Source organism: Nicotiana attenuata, unplaced genomic scaffold (assembly GCF_001879085.1).
Source record: "Nicotiana attenuata strain UT unplaced genomic scaffold, NIATTr2, whole genome shotgun sequence".
NCBI lineage: Eukaryota > Viridiplantae > Streptophyta > Magnoliopsida > Solanales > Solanaceae > Nicotiana > Nicotiana attenuata.
In genome coordinates, this window is record NW_017670457.1 from 201,896 (window position 1) to 225,893 (window position 23,998).

The following is a 23,998-nucleotide window of genomic DNA, read 5'->3' on the forward strand; positions in this document are numbered from 1 at the left end:
ATAGTCATATATGTTTAGCACCAATATCTGATGATCCATGATTGTGGTATAAGAGACTTGGTCATGCAAACATGCATCTAATTGAGAAAATCTCCAAGCATGATTTAGTTATTGGCCTTCCCAAACTCAATTTTTCTAGAAATCATATATGTGACGCATGTCAGATTGGTAAACAAACTAGAAACTCTTTCACAAATAAAGACATTGTGTCTACGACCAAGCCTTTACAATTGCTTTATATGGACTTATTGGGACCCACTTGAACTGCTAGCATTGGAGGTAGGCGATAACCTTTTGTTATTTTAGATGACTACTCATGTTTTACATGGGTCGTTTTCTTATCTCATAAAGATGAAGCTTTGAAATTTTTTGAGATTTTCTGTAAAAGAGTTGAAAGAGCAAAAGGGTATCTCATCACAACCATCCAAAGTGACCATGGAGGAGATTCGAAAGTAGAGCTTTTGAAGATTTCTGCAATGATCAAGGACATACCCACAATTTCTCAGCTCCAAGATCACCTCGACAGAATGGAGTAGTTGAGCGAAAAAACCGAACCCTATAAGATATGGCCAGAACAATGCTATTAGAACATTCATTGCCAAATCACTTTTGGGCGGAAGAGGTAAGCACATCCCGTCACATTCTCAACAGATGTCTTATAAGATCCATCTTGAAGAAAAATTCATATGAATTATAGAAAGGAAAACGACCCAATATAGGCTACTTGCATCCATTTGGCAGTAAGTGCTTCATCCAAAATAATGGTAAGGACAACCTTGGAAAATTTGATCCAAGGAGTGATGATGGTATTTTTCTTGTTTACTCTATAATAGATCTTTTAGAGTCTATAATAAACATACTCTATCTGTAGAAGAATCAGTGCATGTCATATTTGAAGAAAATAACACTACGGCCGAGAAAGGAATTATTATAGGTGATGAAATTATCAGCCAAGCAACATCACAGACAAGCAAGTCACAAAAGTCGATTGATAGCATAGACGCAGTCAGTGAGTAGACTAGTGAACCTGTCAATAATCAACCTGAACCACAGAAGGTGTCAACTACTCCTATAGTTGGAACGTGTCCCAATGAGTGGATAAGTGAACCAAAATATTCTCAAAATTTATCATAGGAGATCCGAGTGAAGGAAAGAAAATCAGGGAGCTCTTAAGAAGAAGGCAATGTAGCACTCATCTCTTAAATCGAACCAAAGAAAGTTGAGGAAGCATTAAAAGACTCCAGCTGGGTACAAGCCATGCAGGAGGAACTCGATCAATTCGATAAGAATCAAGTCTGGGAACTGTTATCTAAGCCTGCAAACGCTGCCATAGTTAGAACCAAATGGGTTTTTAGAAATAAGTTGAACGAAGATGGAGTAGTGCGAAACAAAGCCAGACTAGTAGCTCAAGGCTACTCACAGAAGAAAGGAGTCGACTATGATGAAACCTTTGCTTCGGTAGCACGATTAGAGTATATACGGATTCTTCTTGAATATGCATCTTTTAAAGGTTATAGACTTTTTCAGATGGATGTCAAAAGTTCCTTCTTAAATGGCTTTATTGATGAGGAGGTGTATGTAAAACAACCTCCTGGTTTTGAAGACACACAATTTCTTTACCATCTGTATAAGTTGACTAAAACCCTGTACGGGCTCAAGCAAGCTACTCGAGCCTGGTGCGAAAAGCTTAGCTCATTTCTACTTGATCATATTTTTACAAGAGGTAAAGTAGATACTACGTTATTCATCAAAAGATCATCAGAAGGTAATCTCATTATCCAAGTCTATGTTGATGATATTACTTTTGGAAGTGCTAACTCTCTTTTGTGCAAGGAATTTGCTAATCTCATGCAAAATGCATTTGAAATGTCCATGATGGGATAACTCACATTTTTCCTTGGACTTCAAATTTAACAATCTGAGGAAGGAATTTTTATATGTCAGACCAACCAAAGGAATTGATTCAAAAGTTCGGCATGAGTAGTGCTAAAGCAATTGGTACACCAAATGAGCCTGTTGCGACCAAAAATACTCACGCAAGTGCACGTGATCGTCAAGTAATAAAGTAGTGAGTAGAGTATCGTTCCCACGAAGACTTGTGATTAACTATTGATTGATTCAAACTCAATTAACTTATCGATCCAAGAGATTTTTCACAAAATATAGACGTAACTAATTTACTACCTAAAACTATCAAGCAATGAATTAACTAGAAAGCAACCGAACAAATAGTAATTTCAAATAACAATCAGTAGGAGAGAATATTACAGGGTCACGGGTTAGCTAACAATCGTGTTGCGTTCTTGGCTTAAAATGACTAATTGGTTTATTTGGATTGTTGATTGACAGGGTTGATATTGCTCATAAGAATCTGTCGAATTCTTACTCGCCTATTCAAGTTAACTTAATCCCTATATGTCTATGGAATTAAAATTAACAAAAAATGCATTTATACTTTCTGTATTTCAACCAAGCAAGACAATTAGGTATATGTTTATCCTAATTGTGAATCCGTTCCCCGATGCCCGGGTTCAAGAACTTGCTCTATTTAATTCTGTATGCAATCTAGAGTTCCCACTTTCGAGTTCAACTCTAAATTCGTAGATAGTATTTCACTGTTAGCTACTCAGCAAAATAATTGAGAACAGAATTAAATAAACAACCCAATATGATAAAATCAACTTCGTCAAATTAAACTTCAAATATCAACATTCATGTTCTACCCATGACCTTAGAACAATAGGGTTCTTAGCCACGCATGCTCATGGTAACAATTTCAAATAATTCCCAAGAATACATAAAAATCAATAAAAGAAGGAAAAAGTAAGAACTCAAGAGGAATTCTGTGATTCCCAAGCTTTGTCGTGGCTTTTTCTCCTTTCCCCGTGTGTTAAATGTATGTAGATGACCTAAAAGGGGTGTTTTTGGCCTATATATTGCGTACAAAAGTCGTGGCCAAAGTTCTCCTAATCCTAGTCCGAATCAGCTTCAGGGATTGATGCTGGGGTGGATGCTCCGCATCCACCTCGTCCTCCGCTTCTCAACTTCGCATCCACCCTTTGTTCCTCCATCTCAGCTTTGCCCAGGTGCGGATGCTATGGGGATGCACCAAGTATCTTCTTTCCAATCCAACCTCTTTTTCTCTAGTTGGAGCACCTTTTCTTCATATTTTTGCACTCCAAACACCCTAAATCAACACACACAACTCCATTAGTCATAAAACCAATAATTGAACCATGTTGGGCATTTTTAACACCAAAAAGCACCAAAAAGCGGTTAAAACATGGGTAAAGTACCATCAAAACATATAGAAATATTCCCAACATCACCACCCCACACTTAAACCTTTGTTCGTCCTCGAACAAACCATCACTATAGTAGACGAAACAAAATAAAGCTCTTATCTTTCAAAGCACACCACACCTATGACCATGGTTGATAGCAACAATTAAGATCTAGCATATGCATTCAACACACACTTTCCTTTAACTTATGCCATATTTCAAAAATATTCAAAACAAAAGCATCATTCTCTTAACAATCCTTGCCTCAAAACCCGACTCAATGTCACAATGCACTCGGGCTTGAACACTCAACATCGTAGAGAAGTCTAATAATGTTACCTATCCCTCATAAAATCATGTGCCCTCACAACAAAAGCAAAGAGAATAAGAAGAATCCACACATTCGAATCAAATACTCAAATATATTTTAAGGACTCATATATCAAAGAAATATCGCTCACTCTCACAAAGAAGTCACATGCATGCAGTTGGTACCATAGGCTTGCCCTAAATGTAAATCTCTTCTAATGTAGGCTCACTCGATCTAAAATCAATTAGGACTTTATCATGGTTGTAATGTGAGCTAAGGGATGAGTAGGATATATTTAGGAATAGTGACTCAACCTCCTAAGCACTTTAACACATCATATGATAACCTTTAAGCGCAAATTCTTCAATCCCAATTTCATTTTACAACTAAAATCACTCCCAACAAGGTACCCTTTTTCTTTAAGCACTACATTAGTTTATACCCCACTAGCAATCACAAGATGCCAATTTACTCTCTTATTTTGTTCTTTTTCTAGATTTTTCTTTCTTTCAACACTTCTCACTAGTGGTGTATTTTTTTTTATAATTCAAATGCGCCTTTCCTCCTTTCATTAGTTCCACTCCAAAGCCACCCCACACTTAGTCCCTTCTTACTTCTTTTAGCGCTTATCTCACAATTAAAGTGCTTTAAGAGGTAAAAGGATCAAAACAATGTCAATTAAGAACAAAAAAGGTATAGGCTTGTAATGTGGGTGTCAAATAAAAGTCTATAGGCTCAAAAGGGTTAACTAGGGATAAAGTTTATTTGTGATAAGCATTTAAGCTCAAAAGATCAAAGAAAGCCTAAAGTTATTTTTTAAACCGAGCATCACCTTAAATTTCTCTTCAACTCACATACCGGGCAAGTTCTAGACACAAGTACAATACATAGACTACACAAAAACCTCACCACACATGGCACATGACACACTAAGGACGATCTCATTCCGACTATCAAACAATTCAAGTATTCACGGAGCCACAAGATATTAAGCATTAAGCACAGAGTGAACACAAGTCAAGAAAATGAGACATAGGTGTCACAAAACATGCTATCCAAGTAAGCGAGGCATCATGATCAATTTGAAATCATAGGGAATATACTACACATGCAAAGCCTAAATATGCTACTATCATACAAGTCAAGGCGGCTAGGTTCATCATTCTTCCTCCTTTTATTCTCTAAATTCCTAATCTACTCTAAAAGAAAAAAAACTACCCGGTTCAAACTGCATCCCATGAAAAAGAACCGAGGCACAAAGAAAAACCTCGTGGGATTATTACTACCTAAAGAAAGATAAAAAACATATTCTGGATTTTGTTTGGGCTTTAATCCCTTAAGAAAACTGTCTAGGAGATCCATCGTCGGGAAAGTTCAATTTTTTCTACTTTTTTTTCGATTTTTTCTCATAGCTACTAAAGTACTACACAACTACAAAGAACAAAAATAAGAAGTTAATATTTTTCTAACATCCTACTACTAATTATATAGAGAAATTCTCCCACCCCACACTTAAAAGAGTGCAGTGTCCCCAAGGCACAAATAAAGCAAAACAATAACAGGGGTGGACAAGAAACTACCTGAAAGGCCAAAGGCCGAAGCAATAATGGCTCACGAGGTACTCAGACTTCCCCCAAGCATGGTCTTTTGTGTGGGCACCCCATACTTAGTCCTCACCATCTAGCTCACTTTTGCACTCTTCCAATGGCTTTGCTTCCTATGCTCATAATCCTACAAAACAAACATAAATGCTACAAAATAATAAAAATAAAATAAATAAAAAACAAACAAAAATAATAAAAAAAGCAATAAAGTTGGGAGAACAAGCGCCTAATTTAACGTCGCGGCACGACGTTAACCACTTTTTCCTCCACCTCGAACTTATGAATTTGTACCCCTAACATGGCATCCAGTCTGTGGTTATGCTCCAGTGGTGGGGCTACAATGATAACCATGCCAAGTAATAATTTTTTCACTCTGCACTTCTTGGCCTTTAGATGAGGAATGTAATTTTTGCTTTCTGGCATGAAAAATTCAAGAATATAGACACTCTCATCCTCACTCTTTGACTCCCTCATAGGCTCAGATGGCTCGATTACTATCTTACTATCTAAACACAATGTAGAAAAATAATTGGAATGAGGTCTATTGCGCCCTAACTCATGAATTGTACTATTATTTACATCCCCATATATACACACACTCAAGTCTCCCAAAGTAATGTTATTTACTCTCTCGCATGACTCTAGAGCACTCTTCTCAATATTGGCATCATCAAGGAGAATATGGTCTAATGATTGGTATCTCATTTTAGCTGCTCAATTTGGTCTAGAAGATCTTTTTCAGCTTCACACAACTCATCATTAAATTATTGGGCGTTACAGGCATCAACCTTTGCACTCAAATTTGCATCCTAGTTATGCACAACCAAGCCAAAATTATCGATTTTATGTGCAAGATCGTCTCTCTCCTTAGACCAATCATTCACCAACGTTGTTAGAAGACTACGTCGGTTCGCATATTCGCTTAATCGAGAATATCCGTCCCAATACCAACCCTTACTCCCATATTCAAATTCAGACTTCGAAGAGGTCAGGTCATGACAAGCCCAAAAAGACGGGCCATAACAGTCTTTCGTCAACCAAGAATCTTCATCAATACCCTTACCTCTGGATATTTCATCCCCAGATGTCATGCTGAGAGAACTAGAAAAACACTAAGAGAAAAATCAAATAGTTATAAAAAATAAAATATTTACAAAACGTGAAGGAAAAAAAAACTTGTAAAGATAAAAGTAAAAGTCTAATCTAGAAAAATAGTTAATTTCTAAGTCCCCGGCAACGGCGCCAAAAACTTGTTGCGACCAAAAACACTCACGCAAGTGCACGTGATCGTCAAGTAATAAAGTAGTGAGTAGAGTTTCATTCCCACGAAGACTTGTGATTAACTATTGACTGATTCAAACTCAATTAACTTATCGATCCAAGAGATTTTTCACAAAATATAGACGTAACTAATTTACTACCTAAAACTATCAAGCAATGAATTAACTAGAAAGCAACCGAACAAATAGTAATTTCAAATAACAATCAGTAGGAGAGAATATTCCAGGGTCACGGGTTAGCTAACAATCATAATATGCTGGAGTTCCAGCACAGTATACCTGTCCAGTATAATATGCTGGAAGTTCATACACAAGTGCTCGAATCTCCAGTATATTATGCTGGAACTTTCCGTGTGTTGGAGTTCCAGCATAATATGCTGGAAGTTCATACACAGGTGCAGCGAACTCCAGTATATTATGCTGGACCGGTCTCTGTTGCAGCAAAATAGTGGCTATTTTTGATTGACTTGGTAAACGCTGGCTATTTTTGAATGACCAGTCCAAAAACTGGCTAGACCGTGTTATTTTAACGATAGATATAGATATAGATATTTATATCTAATATTATATTAAAAGCACAAATACCTTTTTTTTTTACCCTTTAAAAATTACATATTAGAATTAGTGAATTGAGTAGTGTTCCTAATAATTAGGAATTTAAAATTGTATTATTTAGGATATTGAATTTGATCATTAAATCTTTCTTTATTTAAAAGCTCAAAATCAAGATTTTATTTTATATAAATCCCTTGCCTAATATTTTTGACTTTAAAATTTTCTAAAATACATACCAAGTTGTGCCATCTAGAGCAACAAATCGATTTTCTCTTCATCTCCTATTTAGGAATGTTGATTTTATTAAGAATTTAATGAGAGATAGAGAGAAGTAGTTGACAAAAGTAAATAACTTCTACAAACACAAAGATCTAAAGCAAAATGTCAAATAAATTTTTTTACCCTTTGAAAATAAAATATCAAACTTTATGTATTAAGGTGAGAATCATATTCCTTCTTCTCAAAGATTTAACAAACAAAACAAACATCCAACGTTCATTCGACAGTTGAAAGGTTTTAGTTAGACCAATCAAAGTAAAGTATCAATTAAAACAGTAAAATAATAATAATAAAGAGAAAAAGCACGACCTTTGTATAGATGGAAACTTCTTCAAATACATGAGTAAAAAAACTCAAACTGAACGTGGGTGGTCTTACACGGTGGAAACGAAGCTCAAACTGTTTTGGGTGGCTGTTTTAGCTACTGTTTTTTGCTGATTTTTTCTTTCTTTCTCCTCTTCTTTTGTATTTGTATTGTGTTGCTCTCTATTTATACCTGAAGATCTAGGTCTTATGTGGGAGAATATTTTTGTGGAGGAATATTTTTGTGGGGAATGAGGAATAGAATCAAAAACGTGCTGGGACTAATTGGTGAGCAAGGAATAAATAGAAAATTATTGATATTTGTGGATAAGAAAGGAAAATTGTGGGAGTATGTGCAATGTGCGTTCAAAAATTGTGCTGGTAAGACCACACTTTCTTTCTGCCGTGAGTTGGCATAAAAAAATTGATTTTGTTTTTCTTCATTTTTTTTTGTTATTTCTTTTAAAACTAATAAAATGCTTAACGTAAAAAAACAAGTGTAGAAAGATCAAGAATAGTTAGACCCTATGTCACGAACCAATTCCATGTCAGGCTGTGATAGCGTCCAACACCGTTGCTAGACAAAGTCATAAGTAAACAACTTAGTGGTTTCCCATTTTATTAAGCAATCCCAACATCTAACTTTACTTAAATTTAAATCATTTGATATATATAACGGATTTTTAAAGCAACCAAAACGGTAACAACTAAAAGAAATCATAACTATAGGAATACAACCCAAAAATCAAGTCTACTAATATGTGCCAAGATCTAGTGACACAAGTGTGTGGGCAACTAGTAGAATATACAAAAGATGACTATCCTACTGTCTGAAATAGAATAGACAGATACAAGCAAAAGAGAAACTCCGGCATGCTGCTGAACGGCTAGAAAGGGGGAAGCTCACCGTGAAGTATCGGTCCAAGCTCAAGAATGCGCGCCTGGCGGATAACCAGATGCACCTGCCTCAGATCCAGTACAATTAAGTACAGAAGCGTAGTATGAGTACATAAACAATATGTACCTAGTAAATATCCAGTCTAACCTCGAAGAAGTAGTGACGAGGGGTCAACTTGACACTTACTGGCCAACAATAATATAATTAAGTGTTAAGCTAGGCATAGATACCATGAATAATGCTAACAGTTCAATAACATGAAGAGATAAGATATTCTTTCGTAACTGAAATGTCAATTTCAGTCATATCATGTAACAACTTACAATTCAAAGCATTTAGAAAATTATAAATCACGGAGGGTTCCAAATAATTAACATGTGCAATGCCGAGGTCGTACGGCCCGGTCCAACATAGTATTAAAATATGCACTGCCGGAGGATCGAACGGCGCGAACCATAGATGCATCTATTTACTACCGAGGCGCTCTGCCCGATCCACAAATAACACTTCATTTTCAAGAAAACACAAATTTCTCATTTACAGTCAAGTATTTCATACAAACCTTCAAGTAAGTGAATTTAACCGAATACAACTCTTTCATAAATTTCTAACATGGTTTAAGTGATTAGTTTAGCAAGTAAGGACACAACATTCCAATTATAGCATGATATGGGTCCTAAACTACCCGGACAATAGCATACTAGTAGCTGCGTACGGACTCTCGTCACCTCGTACGTACGTAGCCCCCACAAATAGGTTCAAACATATTTTTAATTCACTTATGGGGTTAATTCCCTCTTACAAGGTTAGACCTCGTCTAAAAGCCTACTTCCCGATTCAAGAACGCTCTCAAACCTCCAAATTTGACGCCCAACAATTCGAAGCTAGTCAAATATTATATAAACTAATCAATCTATGCTCAAAAGTTCATAATTCCACCATTTAAGTGATTACCCAACCTAATTTGCAAGATTCCTAAAACTCACCCCCCGGGCCCACATGCTCGGGTTTCGAAATTTTCAAAGAAAGTTGTTACCCATGACCTTAGGAACATAAATATATGATTTTTACTAAATTCCATAACAAATTTCGTGGTTAAATCTCATTTTTATCAAAAACCTAGGTTTCCACCTAAACCCATAATTTTCACTAATTTACATGTTATAATCTACCCACAAACTATGTATTTAACTCACATTGTGTAGAAATTACTTACCTCAAAGTGCTAAGTGAAATTCCCTCTCTAAGAGCTCCAAAATTCGCCCAACAATGGAAGAAATGAGCCAAAATAACCTAAGTCCCGTTCTTTAAAAGTGTTCTGCCCAAGTCTGCCTTCTTCTTGATCGCGGAAGAAGCCTCGCGATCGCAAAGGCAAACGGTCCAGGCCCAGGGAAATTACCCATCGCGAACGCGAAGGCTTGCTTGGCCTACCCTATGCGAACGCGAGGGCTTCTTCGCGAACGCGAAGAATAAACAGCGGCCACCCAGCTCAGCCCCTTCTACGCGAACTCGAGCCAGGTCACGCGAACGCGATGGCTAGAGGATCCAGGAATCCGCGAACGAGATCCTGGGCACGCGAATGCGAAGGGAAAAAGCTTCCCAGCCCACAGCACCCCAAATCCTTCATCGCGAATGTGAGGGTCTGACTGTGTTCGCGAAGAAGGAAACCAGAAGCAGAAATCTGGTGTGTTTCAACTCAACTCCGGCGGTCCGAAATGCACCCGAGCCCGTCGAGATCCCGTCAAACTACTCCAACAAGTCATAAACATAATACGTACTTGCTCGAACTCTCAAAACACGTAAAACAACAACAAAACCAAGAATCGCATCCCAAAATCAAATTGAATCAAACTTTGAACTTCAAGTTTCTAAATCGCTCCGAACGCGTCGAATCATACTTAGACTACTCGGATTGACACCAAATTTTGCGTGCAAGTCTTAAATGACATTACGGAACTATTTCTAGTCTCAGAATTCCGTTTGGATCTCGATATCACAAAAATCTGCTCCAAACCAAATGTAAAGAACTTCATAGTTCTTCAAGAACCAACTTTTACTATTAGGTGCCTAAATGCTCCCGGGTCATCTTAAACCCGATCCGGACATACGCCCAAGTCTGAAATCATCATACAAACCTCTTGGAACTGTCAAATATCGATTTCGAGGTCGTTTACTTAAAAAGTTGACCAAAGTCAAACTTGGCCTTTTAAGCCAACCTTAAGGAACCAAGTGTTCCGATTTTAATCTAAACTCTTCCAAATCCCGAACAAACTATCCCCACAAGTCATAAATCAGTAAAAGCAAGTACAGAAAGTCTCATTTAGGGGAACGGGGTTCTAACAAGCAAAACGACCGGTCGGGTCGTTACATTCTCCACCTCTTAAACAAACGTTCGTCCTCGAACGGGTTTAGATTCATACCTGAAGTGCTGAATAAGTGTGGATATCTGCTCTGCATGTCCTCCTCGGACTCCCAGATCGCCTCCTCGACTGGTTGGCCCCTCCACTGAACATTTACCGCGAAAATCATCTTGGATCTCAACTAGTGATCCTGTCTATCAACAATAGCAATTGGCTCCTCCTCATAACCCAAGCTCTCATCTAGATGAATAGTGATGAAGTCTAACACATGTGACAAGTCGGCGTGGTACCTCCGGAGCATAGACACGTCAAAAACCGGATGAACTCCTAATAAGCTGGGAGGTAAAGCAAGCTCATAAGCAACCTCCCCAACTCGCTTCAACACCTCAAGTGGGCCTATAAACCTGGGGCTCAACTTTCCTTTCTTCCCGAACCTCATAATACCCTTCATCGGCGAGACTTTCAAGAGAACCTTCCTGCCGACCATAAATGATACATCCCGTGCCTTCTGATCCGCGTAACTCTTCTGTCTGGATTGTGCTGTGCGAAGTCGCTCCTGGATCAGCTTTACCTTTTCCAAGGCATCTTTCACCAAATCTGTACCATATAACTTAGCCTCGCCGAGCTCAAACCACCCGATGGGAGAACGGAATCGCCGACCATATAAAGCCTCAAATGGAGCCATCTCGATGTTGGACTGATAACTATTGTTGTAAGAAAACTCGGCCAAAGGCAAGAACTGATCCCACTGCGCTCCAAAGTCAATCACACATGCTCTGAGCATGTCCTCCAAGATCTGAACTGTCCGCTCCGACTGCCCGTCGGTCTGTTGATGAAATGTTATGCGGAGCTCTACACGGGTCCCCAACTCACTCTGTATGGCTCTCTAGAAGTGTAAAGTGAACTGAGGGCCTCTATCTGATATGATGGAAACAGGCACACCGTGCAACTGAACTATCTCCCGAATATAAATCTGGGCCAACTTTGCTGAAGTATAGGTAGTCACAACCGGAATGAAGTGTGCCGACTTGGTTAACCTGTCGACAATGACCCAAACTACATCAAACTTCCGAAAGGTCCGCGGCAATCCAACAACGAAGTCCATAGTAATGCGTTCCCATTTTCACTCACGTATAGTCATCTGCTGAAGTAGGCCACCTGGCCTCTGGTGCTCATACTTAACCTGCTGGCAATTTAAACACCTAGCCACATACTCAACTATGTCTTTCTTCATCAGTCGCCACCAATAATGCTGGCTCAGGTCACGATACATCTTCATAGCACCTGGATGAATAGAATTACCGAAAACTGTGTGCCTCCTCTAAAAATCCTCTCGCTCAAGCCATCGACATTAGGAACGCATAGACGACCCTGGAGTCGCAGAACACCATCCTCGCCAATAGAAACCTCTTTGGCACTACTCTATACTACCGTCTCTCTGAGAACTGCCAAATGCGGATCATCAAACTGCCGAGCCTTGATTTGCCCCAATAGTGAAGAGTGGGCAACAACACATGCCAGGACTCGGCTGAGCTCAGAAATATCCAACCTCACAAGTCTGTTAGCCAAGGACTGAATGTCCAAAGCTAGTGGCCTCTCCTCTGCTGAAAGGAATGCCAAGCTACCCATACTCTCTGCCTTCTTGCTTAAGGCATCCGCGACCACATTTGCCTTGTCCGGATGATAAAGAATGGTGATGTCATAATCCTTCATTAACTCAAGCCATCTACCCTGCCTCAAATTGAGATCCCTTTGCTTGAACAAGTGCTGTAAGCTGCAAAGATCAGTATAAACCTCACATGACACCCCATACAGATAATGCCTCCATATCTTAAGAGCATGAACAATCGCGGCAAACTCTAGGTCGTGCACGGGGTAATTCTTCTCATGAATCTTCAGTTGACATGAAGCATATGCAATAACTCGCCCCTTCTGCATCAATATACAACCCAAGCCAATGCATGAAGCGTCACAATACACCGTATACATCCCCGAACCGGAAGGAAACACTAGAACCGGTGTTGTAGTCAAAGTTGTCTTAAGCTTCTGAAAGCTCGCCTCACATTCATCGAACCAATGGAATGGAGCACCCTTCTGGGTCAATCTAGTCAAAGGTGCCGCAATGGATGAAAATCCATGCATAAACCGGTGATAATAACCTGCTAACCCCAGGAAACTCCTGATCTCAGTCACCAAAGTGGGATGTGGCCAACTCTGAACTGCCTTGATATTCTTGGGATCCACTTTAATACCCTCTCATGATACAACATGTCCTAAGAATGCCACAGTCTCTAGCCAAAACTCACACTTGGAGATAGCATATAGCTTCTGTTCCCGCAATGTCTGAAGTACCACTCTTAAATGTTGCTCGTGCTCCCCCAAGCTACGTGAGTAGATCAAAATGTCATCAATCAAGACAATGATGAACGAATCAATATAAGGCTTGAACACCATGTTCATCAAATCCATAAATGCCGCCAGGGCGTTAGTCAAGCCGAAGGACATCACCAGGAACTCATAATGGCCATATCTAGTACGGAAAGCAGTCTTCGGGACATCTGAGTCCCGAATCTTCAGCTGATGATACCCTGAGCTCAAGTCGATCTTAGAGAACACCCTAGCACCTTGCAACTGGTCAAACAAATCATCAATGCACGGCAACGGGTACTTGTTCTTGATGTTAACTTTGTTCAACTGGCGGTAATCAATGCACATCCGCATAGTCCCATCTTTCTTCTTCACAAATAACACTGGTGCACCCCAGGTGATACACTTGGTCTCACAAACCCCTTTGTTAACAATTCCTCAAGCTGCTCCTTCAACTCTTTCAACTCTTTCGGAGCCATACGGTATGGTGGAATAGATATAGGTTGTGTTCCTGGAGGCAAATCAATATAGAAATCAATATCACGATCCGGTGGCATGACTGGAAGGTCAGAAGGGAACACATTGACAAATTCCTGGACTACAGGCACAGAATCAATCATCGGAGACTCTACGGTGGTGTCCCGAACATAAGCTAGATAAGCCAAACAACCCTTCTCGACCATATATCGAGCCTTCAAAAAAGAGATAACCCGACTAGATGTACTATCGGAGGAACCCTTCCACTCCAACCTCGGCAACTCTGGCATCGCTAAAGTAACAGTCTTGGCATGGAAAACTAGGATGGCGTGATATGAGGATAACTAGTCCATGCCTGGGATCACTTCAAAGTCGGTCATATCAAGTAACAGAAGGTCCGCTCTAGTCCCGTAAACAGAATGTGACCACACAGGACCGATAGATCTGATCCACAACCATAGAATCACCCACAGGAGTGGACACATAAACAGGAGTACCCAAAGACTCACGAGAAATATCTAGGAAATGGGCAAACAGAGATGATACATTTGAATAGGTGGACCCTGGATCAAATAACACTAAAGCATCCCTACCGCAGACAGAAATAATACCTGTGATCATAGCATCTGAGGCCAATGCATCTGGTCTGGCCGGAAAAACATAGAATGTGGCTGGAGCGCCGGCTGGCTGGCCTCCGCCGAACAGAACAGTAGTTGGCTGACCTCCCCCTACTTGGCCTCTACCTCTAGGATGGCCCCTACCAGCCTGCCCTCCGCCTCTGGGCGGCCAGACAGCCGGTGCTGAAATCATGGGCTGCTAACCCTGCTGCATTGCCTTGCCCCGAAGCCTGGGGCAGAATCTTCTCATGTGACCAAGATCTCCGCACTCAAAACAGCCCCTCGGTGCGGCGATCTACTGCTCTGATGTCTGACCCTGATGGCCTGTAGACCCACTAAAAGAAGCCTGAATAGCCGGTGGGCGGTATGAACTCTCCGGCATGGGACTAAAATAGGAGCTGGAAGAACCCTGGTGGCCTAAGTACCCACTGGAAGAATCCTGGATGGCTGGTGGGCGGTAAGAACTCTCTAGTATGGCACTGAAATAGGGGGGCACAGGAGCACCTCGAGGAGGTGGTGGTGCTGAATATGATGGCCTGCTAGGCTGACCCCTCCCAAAATGACCTATGCCCCTAGCCGGGGCACCTCTAAACTCTCTAGAGAAACGAGCCCTCTTGTCCTGCTGCATCTGCTCCCTACCTCTTTGACGGTAGCCCTCAATCCTCCGACCAATCTCCACTACCAACTGATAAGAAGTCCCCATCTCAACCTCTCGGGCCATATTGACCCTAATACCGGAGTACAGTCCCGCAACAAACCTCCGCACTCTCTCTGCGTCCGTAGAAACTATCATAAGTGCATGGCGAGATAACTCAGAAAACCTCGCCTCATAGTTAGTCACTGACATCTGACCCTGCTCAAGCTGCTCAAAAAGATACCGCAACTCTTCCCTCTCGGAGGGTGGAATATACCTATCCAAGAAAAGCTGTGTGAACTGGCCTCAAGTCATGGGAGGAGAACCCGTTGTTCTGCCAAGAAGATAAGACTGCCACCATCTATGGGCCATGCCCTCCAACTGCAAGGTAGTGAAGTCAACCCCCTGAGAATCCAATATCCTCATGTTGTGCAGTCTGTCCGTGCACCTATCAATGAAATCCTGGCACCCTCATGACGCTCGCCTCCGAAGACATGAGGGTGTAGCCTAGTCCATCTGTCCAATAACTTCTGCGGATCGCTCTCCGCAACTGGTCTAGGCTCAGGCACCACTACTGCAACTGGCTGGGCCCCGTCCACGGGTAGTGTATCCGGAGTCTGATACACTGCGGCTGCATGCCCAGGAGGGGTTTGTGCTCCCCCTGCCGCCCGAGATATGGGTGGGTCTGCTGGAAATAAACCAGTCGGGGTCATAGAATCCATGAACCGCAGCATACGGCCCATGACCTCCTGAAAGCCCGGTGCTGTCATGAAATCTAGCGGGGCTGGCTTCGCTGCTGGCACCTCGCCCTGCTCCTCGATGATGGGATCCTCCACTGGATCCGCAGGTGGTGCTACTGGGGAAACTCTGAGGCGCCCTCGTCCCCTACCTCAGGCCGGTGCCCTCCCCCGGCCTCTGCCTCGGCCTCTAACAACAGGGGGAGAAGCTCCTCCCAGGTCTGAAACGTCCTCCGTACGCGTCCTCACCATCTGTGAGAGAATAGAAGAAGGAAATTTAGTATACCATCAACTACACGATAGAAGATGAATAAAGAGTAGTTTCCTAACACCCTATAGGCTCTCAAAGATAAGTACAGACGTCTCCGCACCGATCCGCAAGACTCTGTGAGGCCTGCCCATTACTTATGAGACCTACGTGAACCTAGTGCTCTGATACCATGTTGTCACGACCCAACTCCATGTCAGGCCGTGATGCGTCCAGCACCGTTGCTAGACAAGCCAATAGTGAACAACTTAGCAGCTTCCCATTTTATTAAGCAATCCCAACATCTAACTTTACTTAAATTTAAATCATATGATATATATAACGGATTTTTAAACCAACCAAAACGGAAACAACTAAAAGAAATTATAACTATAGGAATACAACCCAAAAAACAAGTCTACTAATATGTGCCAAGATCTAGTGTCACAAGTGTGTGGGCAACTAGTAGAATATACAAAAGATGACTATCCTACTAGGGGTGGGCATAAAATCCGAAAAACCGAATTCCGAACCGAACCGAATTAATTCGGTATTTCGGTTTCGGTTTTTTTCGGTATTTCGGTCTAATTCGGTATTGCAATTTCGGTATTTCGGTATTTTGGTACGGTCCTCGGTATTAGAAATTTGAAATTTCGGTATACCGAAATACCGAAATACCGATTTTTTTAAATACATTTTCTTATTGCCCCAGTCCACTGCCCCAGCCCATAGCCCCTGCCCACTCTAATAATTTTAATTCCAACTTCCCAGCGCCCCAGCCCATCGCCCCAGCCCACTCTAAAGATTAGGGCTAATTCATTAGGTTAGGCCATTAGCAATTCTGCAGTACTGATAGTCAGATACAGTTGACTGAGTAGGCGATTAGGGCATTAGGCGATTTCCGAGCTCGATTCGATTCCTCAGTCCTCACTCCTCAGAAATTCCGGGCAAACGAAGACGCTGCTGTTGCGAACTTGCGATAGTTTCAATTTTCAAAGGTATGTTTCTACTTTTTTTTTTTTGGTTGTTGACTGGCTTTAGCAGATGAGTTAGAGGTGAAGAGGATCCCTTATTTTGTTATTCCTTTTTCTTTCTGAAATTAATGTCTTTTTCTATATGTGGCAAAAGAAGTACAAAATCTAACTTATTGATCAGTGCAAGGTATACTTGGTAACTCCATTGAGTATGCCAGTTCTTATCAGTGTGCCGAAAGAGTAAAAACCCAAAAAACAGAGAGTGTGTGTGTTCTGAAATCGTGTTTCAAATATTTTAAAGAAAGTTGCTAGCGAAAATGGAAGGAATAAAGATCCTTCCTTCCTTTGTGTTTTGAAAAGAAATCCTAGTCTTTTCTGTACCTTATAGTCAGAATATGAGCTCTAATTGACTTGCACGTTCAAGACTTTCTGGGGTTCATTATTTTAGAAACTTTGGTAGCACTTGTAGGGAGAAGCAGAAACATGGTAGTTGAAGCTACTCATAGCTAGTTTGAAATAACTAAAAGTGCACTCTCATATTTACATTCTCTCAACATTACTGATAGCAAGGTAGTTAATTTGGTGATTGTTAATTTGTGTTTATATTTATTTAATTTTGTATAGATGGCAGATACAAGTAGAGGAATGGAGAAGTTCGCAAAGTAGAGTGCAAGCATTGTGGTCAAGTCTATAATGTTAATCCAAAGAGGAATGGAACAATTGGTTTAAGGAAGCATATTAAACGTTGTCTTGCGCGTCTTCCTGGAATCCGTATTTAAGAATTAAGATTGTTTTTGTTGAGGGATGCCCTCTCTGTTTTTGTTGCACTATGTTTAAGTGTTAAGACTGTTAAGACTGTTGCAGTTGGCCAGTTGCACTGTGTTTAAGTGTTAAGACTGTTTTTGTTGCACTGTGTTTAAGTGTTAAGACTGTTTTTATTGTGTAATGTGCAGTTGGCCAGTTGCACTGTGTTTAAGACTCCATATATATTGCATTGTCTTAAACTTATGGTATCACTAAAATGTGTAATTATAAACATTTAAATGCAATTGATTATGTGAAACTATCCGAGCCTGTCAAGGAGGTTAGTATGTTCTTGGTGCCTTATAATATGTGCTTGCAGAATTGAATCAGAAGGATAAGTAATAATAGCAAGTGGATATATTTAAGTTTTCAGCAGGCTGATAATGTTTGATATAGTTGTGTAATGTGTAGTTGTTCAGCTTATGGAGTGTAATGTGTAGAAGGCTGATAAATTGAAGTTGTGTAATGTGTAGCAGGCTGATAAATTGAAGTTATATATAACATTGTGCACTGTTATATATCGGAAGTCGGAACAGATACTTTCACAGTGAAAGTTTCAATTGTGCATGTGCACCGTTAGCATTGATTATTCAGCGATTATTAAACCGAAACCGTACCGAACCAAAATAAGAAATACCGAACCGTACCGAAATATTTTAGTATGGTATTTGGTATACACAATTGATAAACCGAATACCGAAATATCAAACCGAAATTCTTAAATACCGAATCGAAATACCGAATGCCCACCCCTATATCCTACTGTCTGAAATAGAATAGACAAATACAAGTAAAAGAGAAACTCCGGCATGCTGCTGAACGACTAGAAAGGGGATAGCTCACCGTGAAGTCTCAGTCCAAGCTCAAGAATGCGCGCCTGACGGATAACCAGATGCACCTGCCTCAGATCCTGTACGATTAAGTACAGAAGCGTAGTATGAGTACATAAACAATATGTACCCAGTAAGTATCCAGTCTAACCTCGAAGAAGTAGTAACGAGGGTTCGACTTGACACGTACTAGGCAAACAATAATTCAATTAAGTGTTAAGCTAGACATAGGTACCATAACAGGAAGAGATAAGATATTCTTTCGTAAATGAAATGTCAATTTCAGTGATATCATGTAGCAACTTACAATTCAAAGCATTTAGGCAATTATAAATCGCAGAGAGTTCCAAATAATTAACATGTGCAATGCCGAGGCTGTACGGCCCGGTTCAACATAGCATTAAAATGTGCACTGCTGGAGGGTCGAACGGCGCGAACCATAGATGCATCTATTTACTACCGAGGCGCTCTGCCTGATCCACAAATAGCAATTCATTTTCAAGGAAACACAAATTTCTCATTTACAGTCAAGTATTTCATACAAACTTTCAAGTAAGTGAATTTAACCGCATACAACTCTTTCATAAATTTCTAACATGGTTTAGGTGATTAGTTTAGCAAGTAGGACACAACATTCCAATTATAGCATGATACGGCTCCTAAACTACCTGGAAAATAGCGTACAAGTAGCTACGTACAGACTCTCGTCACCTCACACATATGTAGCCCCAATAAATAGGTTCAAACATGTATTTAATTCACCTATGGGGTTAATTCCCTCTTACAAGGTTAGAGAGGAGACTTACCTCGTCTCAAAGCCTACTTTCCGATTCAAGAACGCGCTCAAACCTCCAAATTTGACGCCCAAAAATTCGAAGCTAGTCAAATATTACATAAACTAATCAATCTATGCTCAAAAGTTCATAATTCCACCATAAGTGATTAGCCAACCTAATTTGCAAGATTCCTAAAATTCACCCCCGGGCCCACATGCTCAGATTCCGGAAATTTTCAAAGAAAGTTGTTACCAATAATCTTAGGAACATAAATATATGATTTTTACTAAATTCCATAACAAAATTCGTGGTTAAATCTCATTTTTATCAAAAACCTAGGTTTCCACCTAAGCCCATGATTTTCACTAATTTACATGTTATAATCTACCCATAAACTATGTATTTAACTCACATTGTGTAGAAAGTACTTACGTCAAAGTGCTAAGTGCAATCCCCTCTCTAAGACCTCCAAAAATTGCCCGACAATGGAAGAAATGAGCCAAAATAACCTAAGTCCCGTTTTTTAAAAGGGTTCTGCCCATGTCTGCCTTTTTCGTGATCGCGGAAGAGGCCTCGCGATCGCGAAGGCAAACGGTCCAGGCCCAGGGAAATTACCCATCGCGAACGCGACAGGAGCCTCGCGAACGCGAAGGCTTGCTTGGCCTACCCTACGCGAACGCGAGGGCTTCTTCGCGAACGCGAAGAATAAACAGCGGCCACCCAGCTCAGCCCTTTCTACGCGAACGCGAGCCAGGTCATGCGAACGCAGTGGCTAGAGGACCCAGGCCTCTGCGAACGCAATCCTGGGCACGCGAACGTGAAGGGAAAAAGCTTCCCAGCCCTCAGCACCCCAAATCCTTCATCGCGAACGCGAGGGTCTAACCGCATTTGCGAAGAAGGAAACCAGAAGCAGAATTCTGGTGTGTTTCAACTCTACTTCGGGCGGTCCAAAACGCACCCGAGCCCCTCGGGACCCCATCCAACTACTCCAACAAGTCTATAAACATAATACGAACTTGCTCGAACTCTCAAAATACGTAAAACAACAACAAAACCAAGAATCACACCCCAAAACCAAATTGAATCAAACTTTGACCTTCAAGCTTCTAAATCGCTCCGAACGAGTCGAATCATACTTAGACTACTCGGAATGACACCAAATTTTGCGTGCAAGTCTTAAATGACATTATGGAACTATTCCCAGTCTCGAAATTTCATTCGGACCTCGATATCACCAAAACCCGCTCCAAACTAAATTTGAAGAACTTCAAAGTTCTTCAAGAACCAACTTTCACTATTAGGTGCCTAAACGCTCCCGGGTCATCCAAAACCCAATCAGGACATACGCCCAAGTCTGAAATTATTATACGAACCTATTGGAACCGTCAAATCCCGATTCCGAGGTCGTTTACTTAAAATGCTGACCGAAGTCAAACTTGGCCTTCTAAGCCAAACTTAAGGAACCAAGTGTTTCGATTTCAACCCAAACTCTTCCAAATCCCGAACTAACTATCCCCGCAAGTCATAAATCAATAAAAGTAAGTACGGGAAGTCTCATTTAGGGGAAAGGGGTTCTAACAAGCAAAACGACCGGTCGGGTCGTTACACCTTAAGGGAAAATATAAAAAGTGTGATTATTTTTGTAGTTTTTAATTTATTGTAAATGCGGGATGCTTTGTGCATCGTTCTGTCCTTTGCCCTTTTTGTTTAAAAAGGTATATTTTCATATGTCCGTAATGAGAAGTTTTTATATTCACGCAGATGATATGACGTGTTTAAAATGACAAGTTTAAGTTTTTTTTATAGCCAAAAAAATATTACAAAATTTTTAAGACCACAAATTTTAAAATATTTCGTTCTTTATTAAACTTTGTTCCAAGTAAACTACGATAAATAAAGTGAAACTGAGGGAGAAATACTTTATCCTACTTAGAAACCCTTTAATTATAAACTTCTTACTAGGCTTTCAGTGATATGCTTTTATGTAGTTTTATAAATATCATGACATGTTTCGAACCACAAGATTTAATTAAGGGTTCTTTTAGGTATTTGTTAAGTCGTCCTCAACCAACGTTTTTCAATCATATGTAGTCTTCTCTTACATTCTCCCTACCGTCCCACCAGTCCACCCACTATTATACTCTTTTAGCACGAGTTTAGTTTGGCATATTGAATATGAGAATGTTCCATCTCTAACTATACTATAAATACTATCATTTGAGTGCAGCCAAAAAACTTCAAGTGCAAGAACCTCATCATCCACATTCCAAAAATCTTTAAAAACTACCTACAAACATGAGGCTCTTAGCTGGAAATTTTAAAACAAATTGCAACATAATACACTCCTCAAATTATAACTTGCTTTTTACCAAAAAGCATTTGGGACTTGCATTGCCTACTTCAAGGTGCTCTACACTAAGAAAATCCGGTGCTCGTGGCTACAGGATCACGAGCTCGTGGAACCCTGATTCGGGTAACTGCTCTATCGGGGAAAGACCGGTGGATGGAATTCCAAGGTATCAAGAATTGGGAAGGTTTGCTTGATCCACTTGATGATGATCTCCGTAAGGAGATCTTAAGGTACGGGGAATTTGTCGAAGCAACCTATCGCTGCTTCAACTTTGACTTGTCATCACCCACGTATGCCACTTGTCGTTATCCTATGAGTTCCATGCTGAGAGACGGCGGACTAGACAAGAGCGGATACAAGGTAATGAAGAACCTTTATGCCACGTGTGCAGTTCAAATGCCAAGTTGGACTAAAAGATTCCCGAATTTAGCATCCCCATGCTCCAGCTGGATCGGTTACGTGGCAGTCTGCGAAGATGAGGAAGAGATCGCCAGACTTGGGCATCGTGACGTGGTGATTGCTTATCGAGGTACTGCCACCTCATGCGAATGGCTCGAAAATCTACGTGCTACGTTAACTTCTTTACAGAATGACATGGCACCCGAAAATTACGATCAACCCACGTTACAAAGTGGATTCTTGGGCTTGTACACAACCAAAAGCGAATGTGATCAAAGTTTGCAGGACACAATTAGAGAAGAAATTGGCAACATTCATAATAAGTATAGTGACGAGCCTTTAAGTATAACTGTCACAGGCCATAATCTTGGAGCTGCCCTTGCAATATTAACCGCGTACGATACTACAAAATTTAGTCACGCACCAATAGTAACAGTCGTATCATTTGGAGGGCCTAGAATAGGAAACAAAAGTTTTAGATGTCAATTAGAGAAAAGTGGTACAAATGTTCTCCGCATTGTCAACTCCGACGATCCACAATTACAAAGTTCCGGGATTCGTGATTGACGAAGATGATGACGTGGCGGAAAGAGGGAGTGCGACCCACATGACGACAACGGGGCAAGCTGGCTTCAAAAATGCATGGAGGATACACAATGGGTATATGCTGAGGTGGGCAAAGAACTTAGATTAAGTAGTAAAGACTCTAAATTTAGCAAAGCTGGAGGTGTGTCCACGTGTCATGATCTCAAGACGTACTTGCACTTGGTGAAAAGGATGTAGAGAAGCGAGATCAAGAAAGAACTGCGGCTTTAGTTTGACAAATCTTTTCTTTATTCGGTACAGAGAATAGGAATAGGAAATAGGAATAGAAATAGGACCACACGTGAGTCTTCTTGAAAATACACACCAAAAATGTGTCAAGCGAAAAATGGTACAAAGATTGCACGTACATTTTTTTCTCTTTTTGAGAAAAGGGTTTCCCTTATTTTTGAAGGAGCCCTACTCTCGTTGCCTATACTCCATAGGTTAGCAATATTTTCAATGTATATAATATATGGTGATCAAGTTATGGAAGTTAAATATCTGCATCTTTCTTGAGTTACATGCAAGCATCACTACTAGAAAACTGTCAAATTCCGTCCAAACCATACCGACCGAAATCGGTCGGAAAGCAAAACCGATAGAAATCGATCGGAAAGAGTCTAATTTGGTCGCGTCAAAGAACCAATTTCAATTAAACATACGGACCACCATCGGTCGGTAAATGTGGTCCCACAATATCGGAACATTGTAGCATCTGACACAAATCACATTTTCGACCGAAATCGGTCAGAATATGGTCAACATTTGACCAAAAGCTGGTCAAACTTGCTACTATGTACTAAAAAATGTTAAAATAATATAAGCTCCTCATTTCCGACCGATTTCGGTCGGAATATTGAATTAAATTTTTCCCGCCCAGGTTCTCTTTTATTTTTCCATAACTAATATATTATTTTTCAAAAAGATTTGATGAAGTTTCCAACCGATATCGGTCGGTATTAATGGTCAAACACAGTCAAACATTTATAGATTATTGTTATCTACAATCTATATATATTTAACATCCTAAATTAATATATATATATATATATATATATATATATATATATATATATATATATATATATATATATATATATATATATCAATCGTGGGATTTGACCGAGTATATGTTGTTGCTACAACTTAAGTTTAATATAACACTTCATCTTATAGCACTATATATTTTGCTTTGAAATGTGTTCTAGCGTGTTGGATGCCAATACTTAGACTCGATCACTCATACATTAAAACTCAATAGTATCTTGTCAGTAAAAATCAAGAATTATGCATGTTATAGATTAATTAAAGTGATAAAAAAGTATATC

General features: G+C 40.3%; 1 protein-coding gene and 1 long non-coding RNA gene across 2 annotated transcripts; one reads left to right on the forward strand and one right to left on the reverse strand.

Moving 5' to 3' along the window:
- Window positions 1–2,669: 2,669 nt before the first annotated feature.
- On the reverse strand, window positions 2,670–7,918 carry LOC109239694. Its single transcript, XR_002069946.1, has 3 exons — window positions 7,622–7,918; window positions 5,175–5,325; window positions 2,670–3,187 (listed from the first exon to the last, which is right to left on the reverse strand). It is a non-coding gene; the product is annotated as an uncharacterized LOC109239694 (long non-coding RNA).
- A 13,668-nt stretch (window positions 7,919–21,586) lies between these two features.
- LOC109239690 (phospholipase A(1) DAD1, chloroplastic-like) lies at window positions 21,587–23,105 on the forward strand. Its single transcript, XM_019406276.1, is given in 1 exon segment — window positions 21,587–23,105. A coding segment is annotated over 1 exon segment (1,029 nt). The 5' UTR covers window positions 21,587–21,839; the 3' UTR covers window positions 22,869–23,105.
- The last annotated feature ends 893 nt before the right edge of the window (window positions 23,106–23,998 follow it).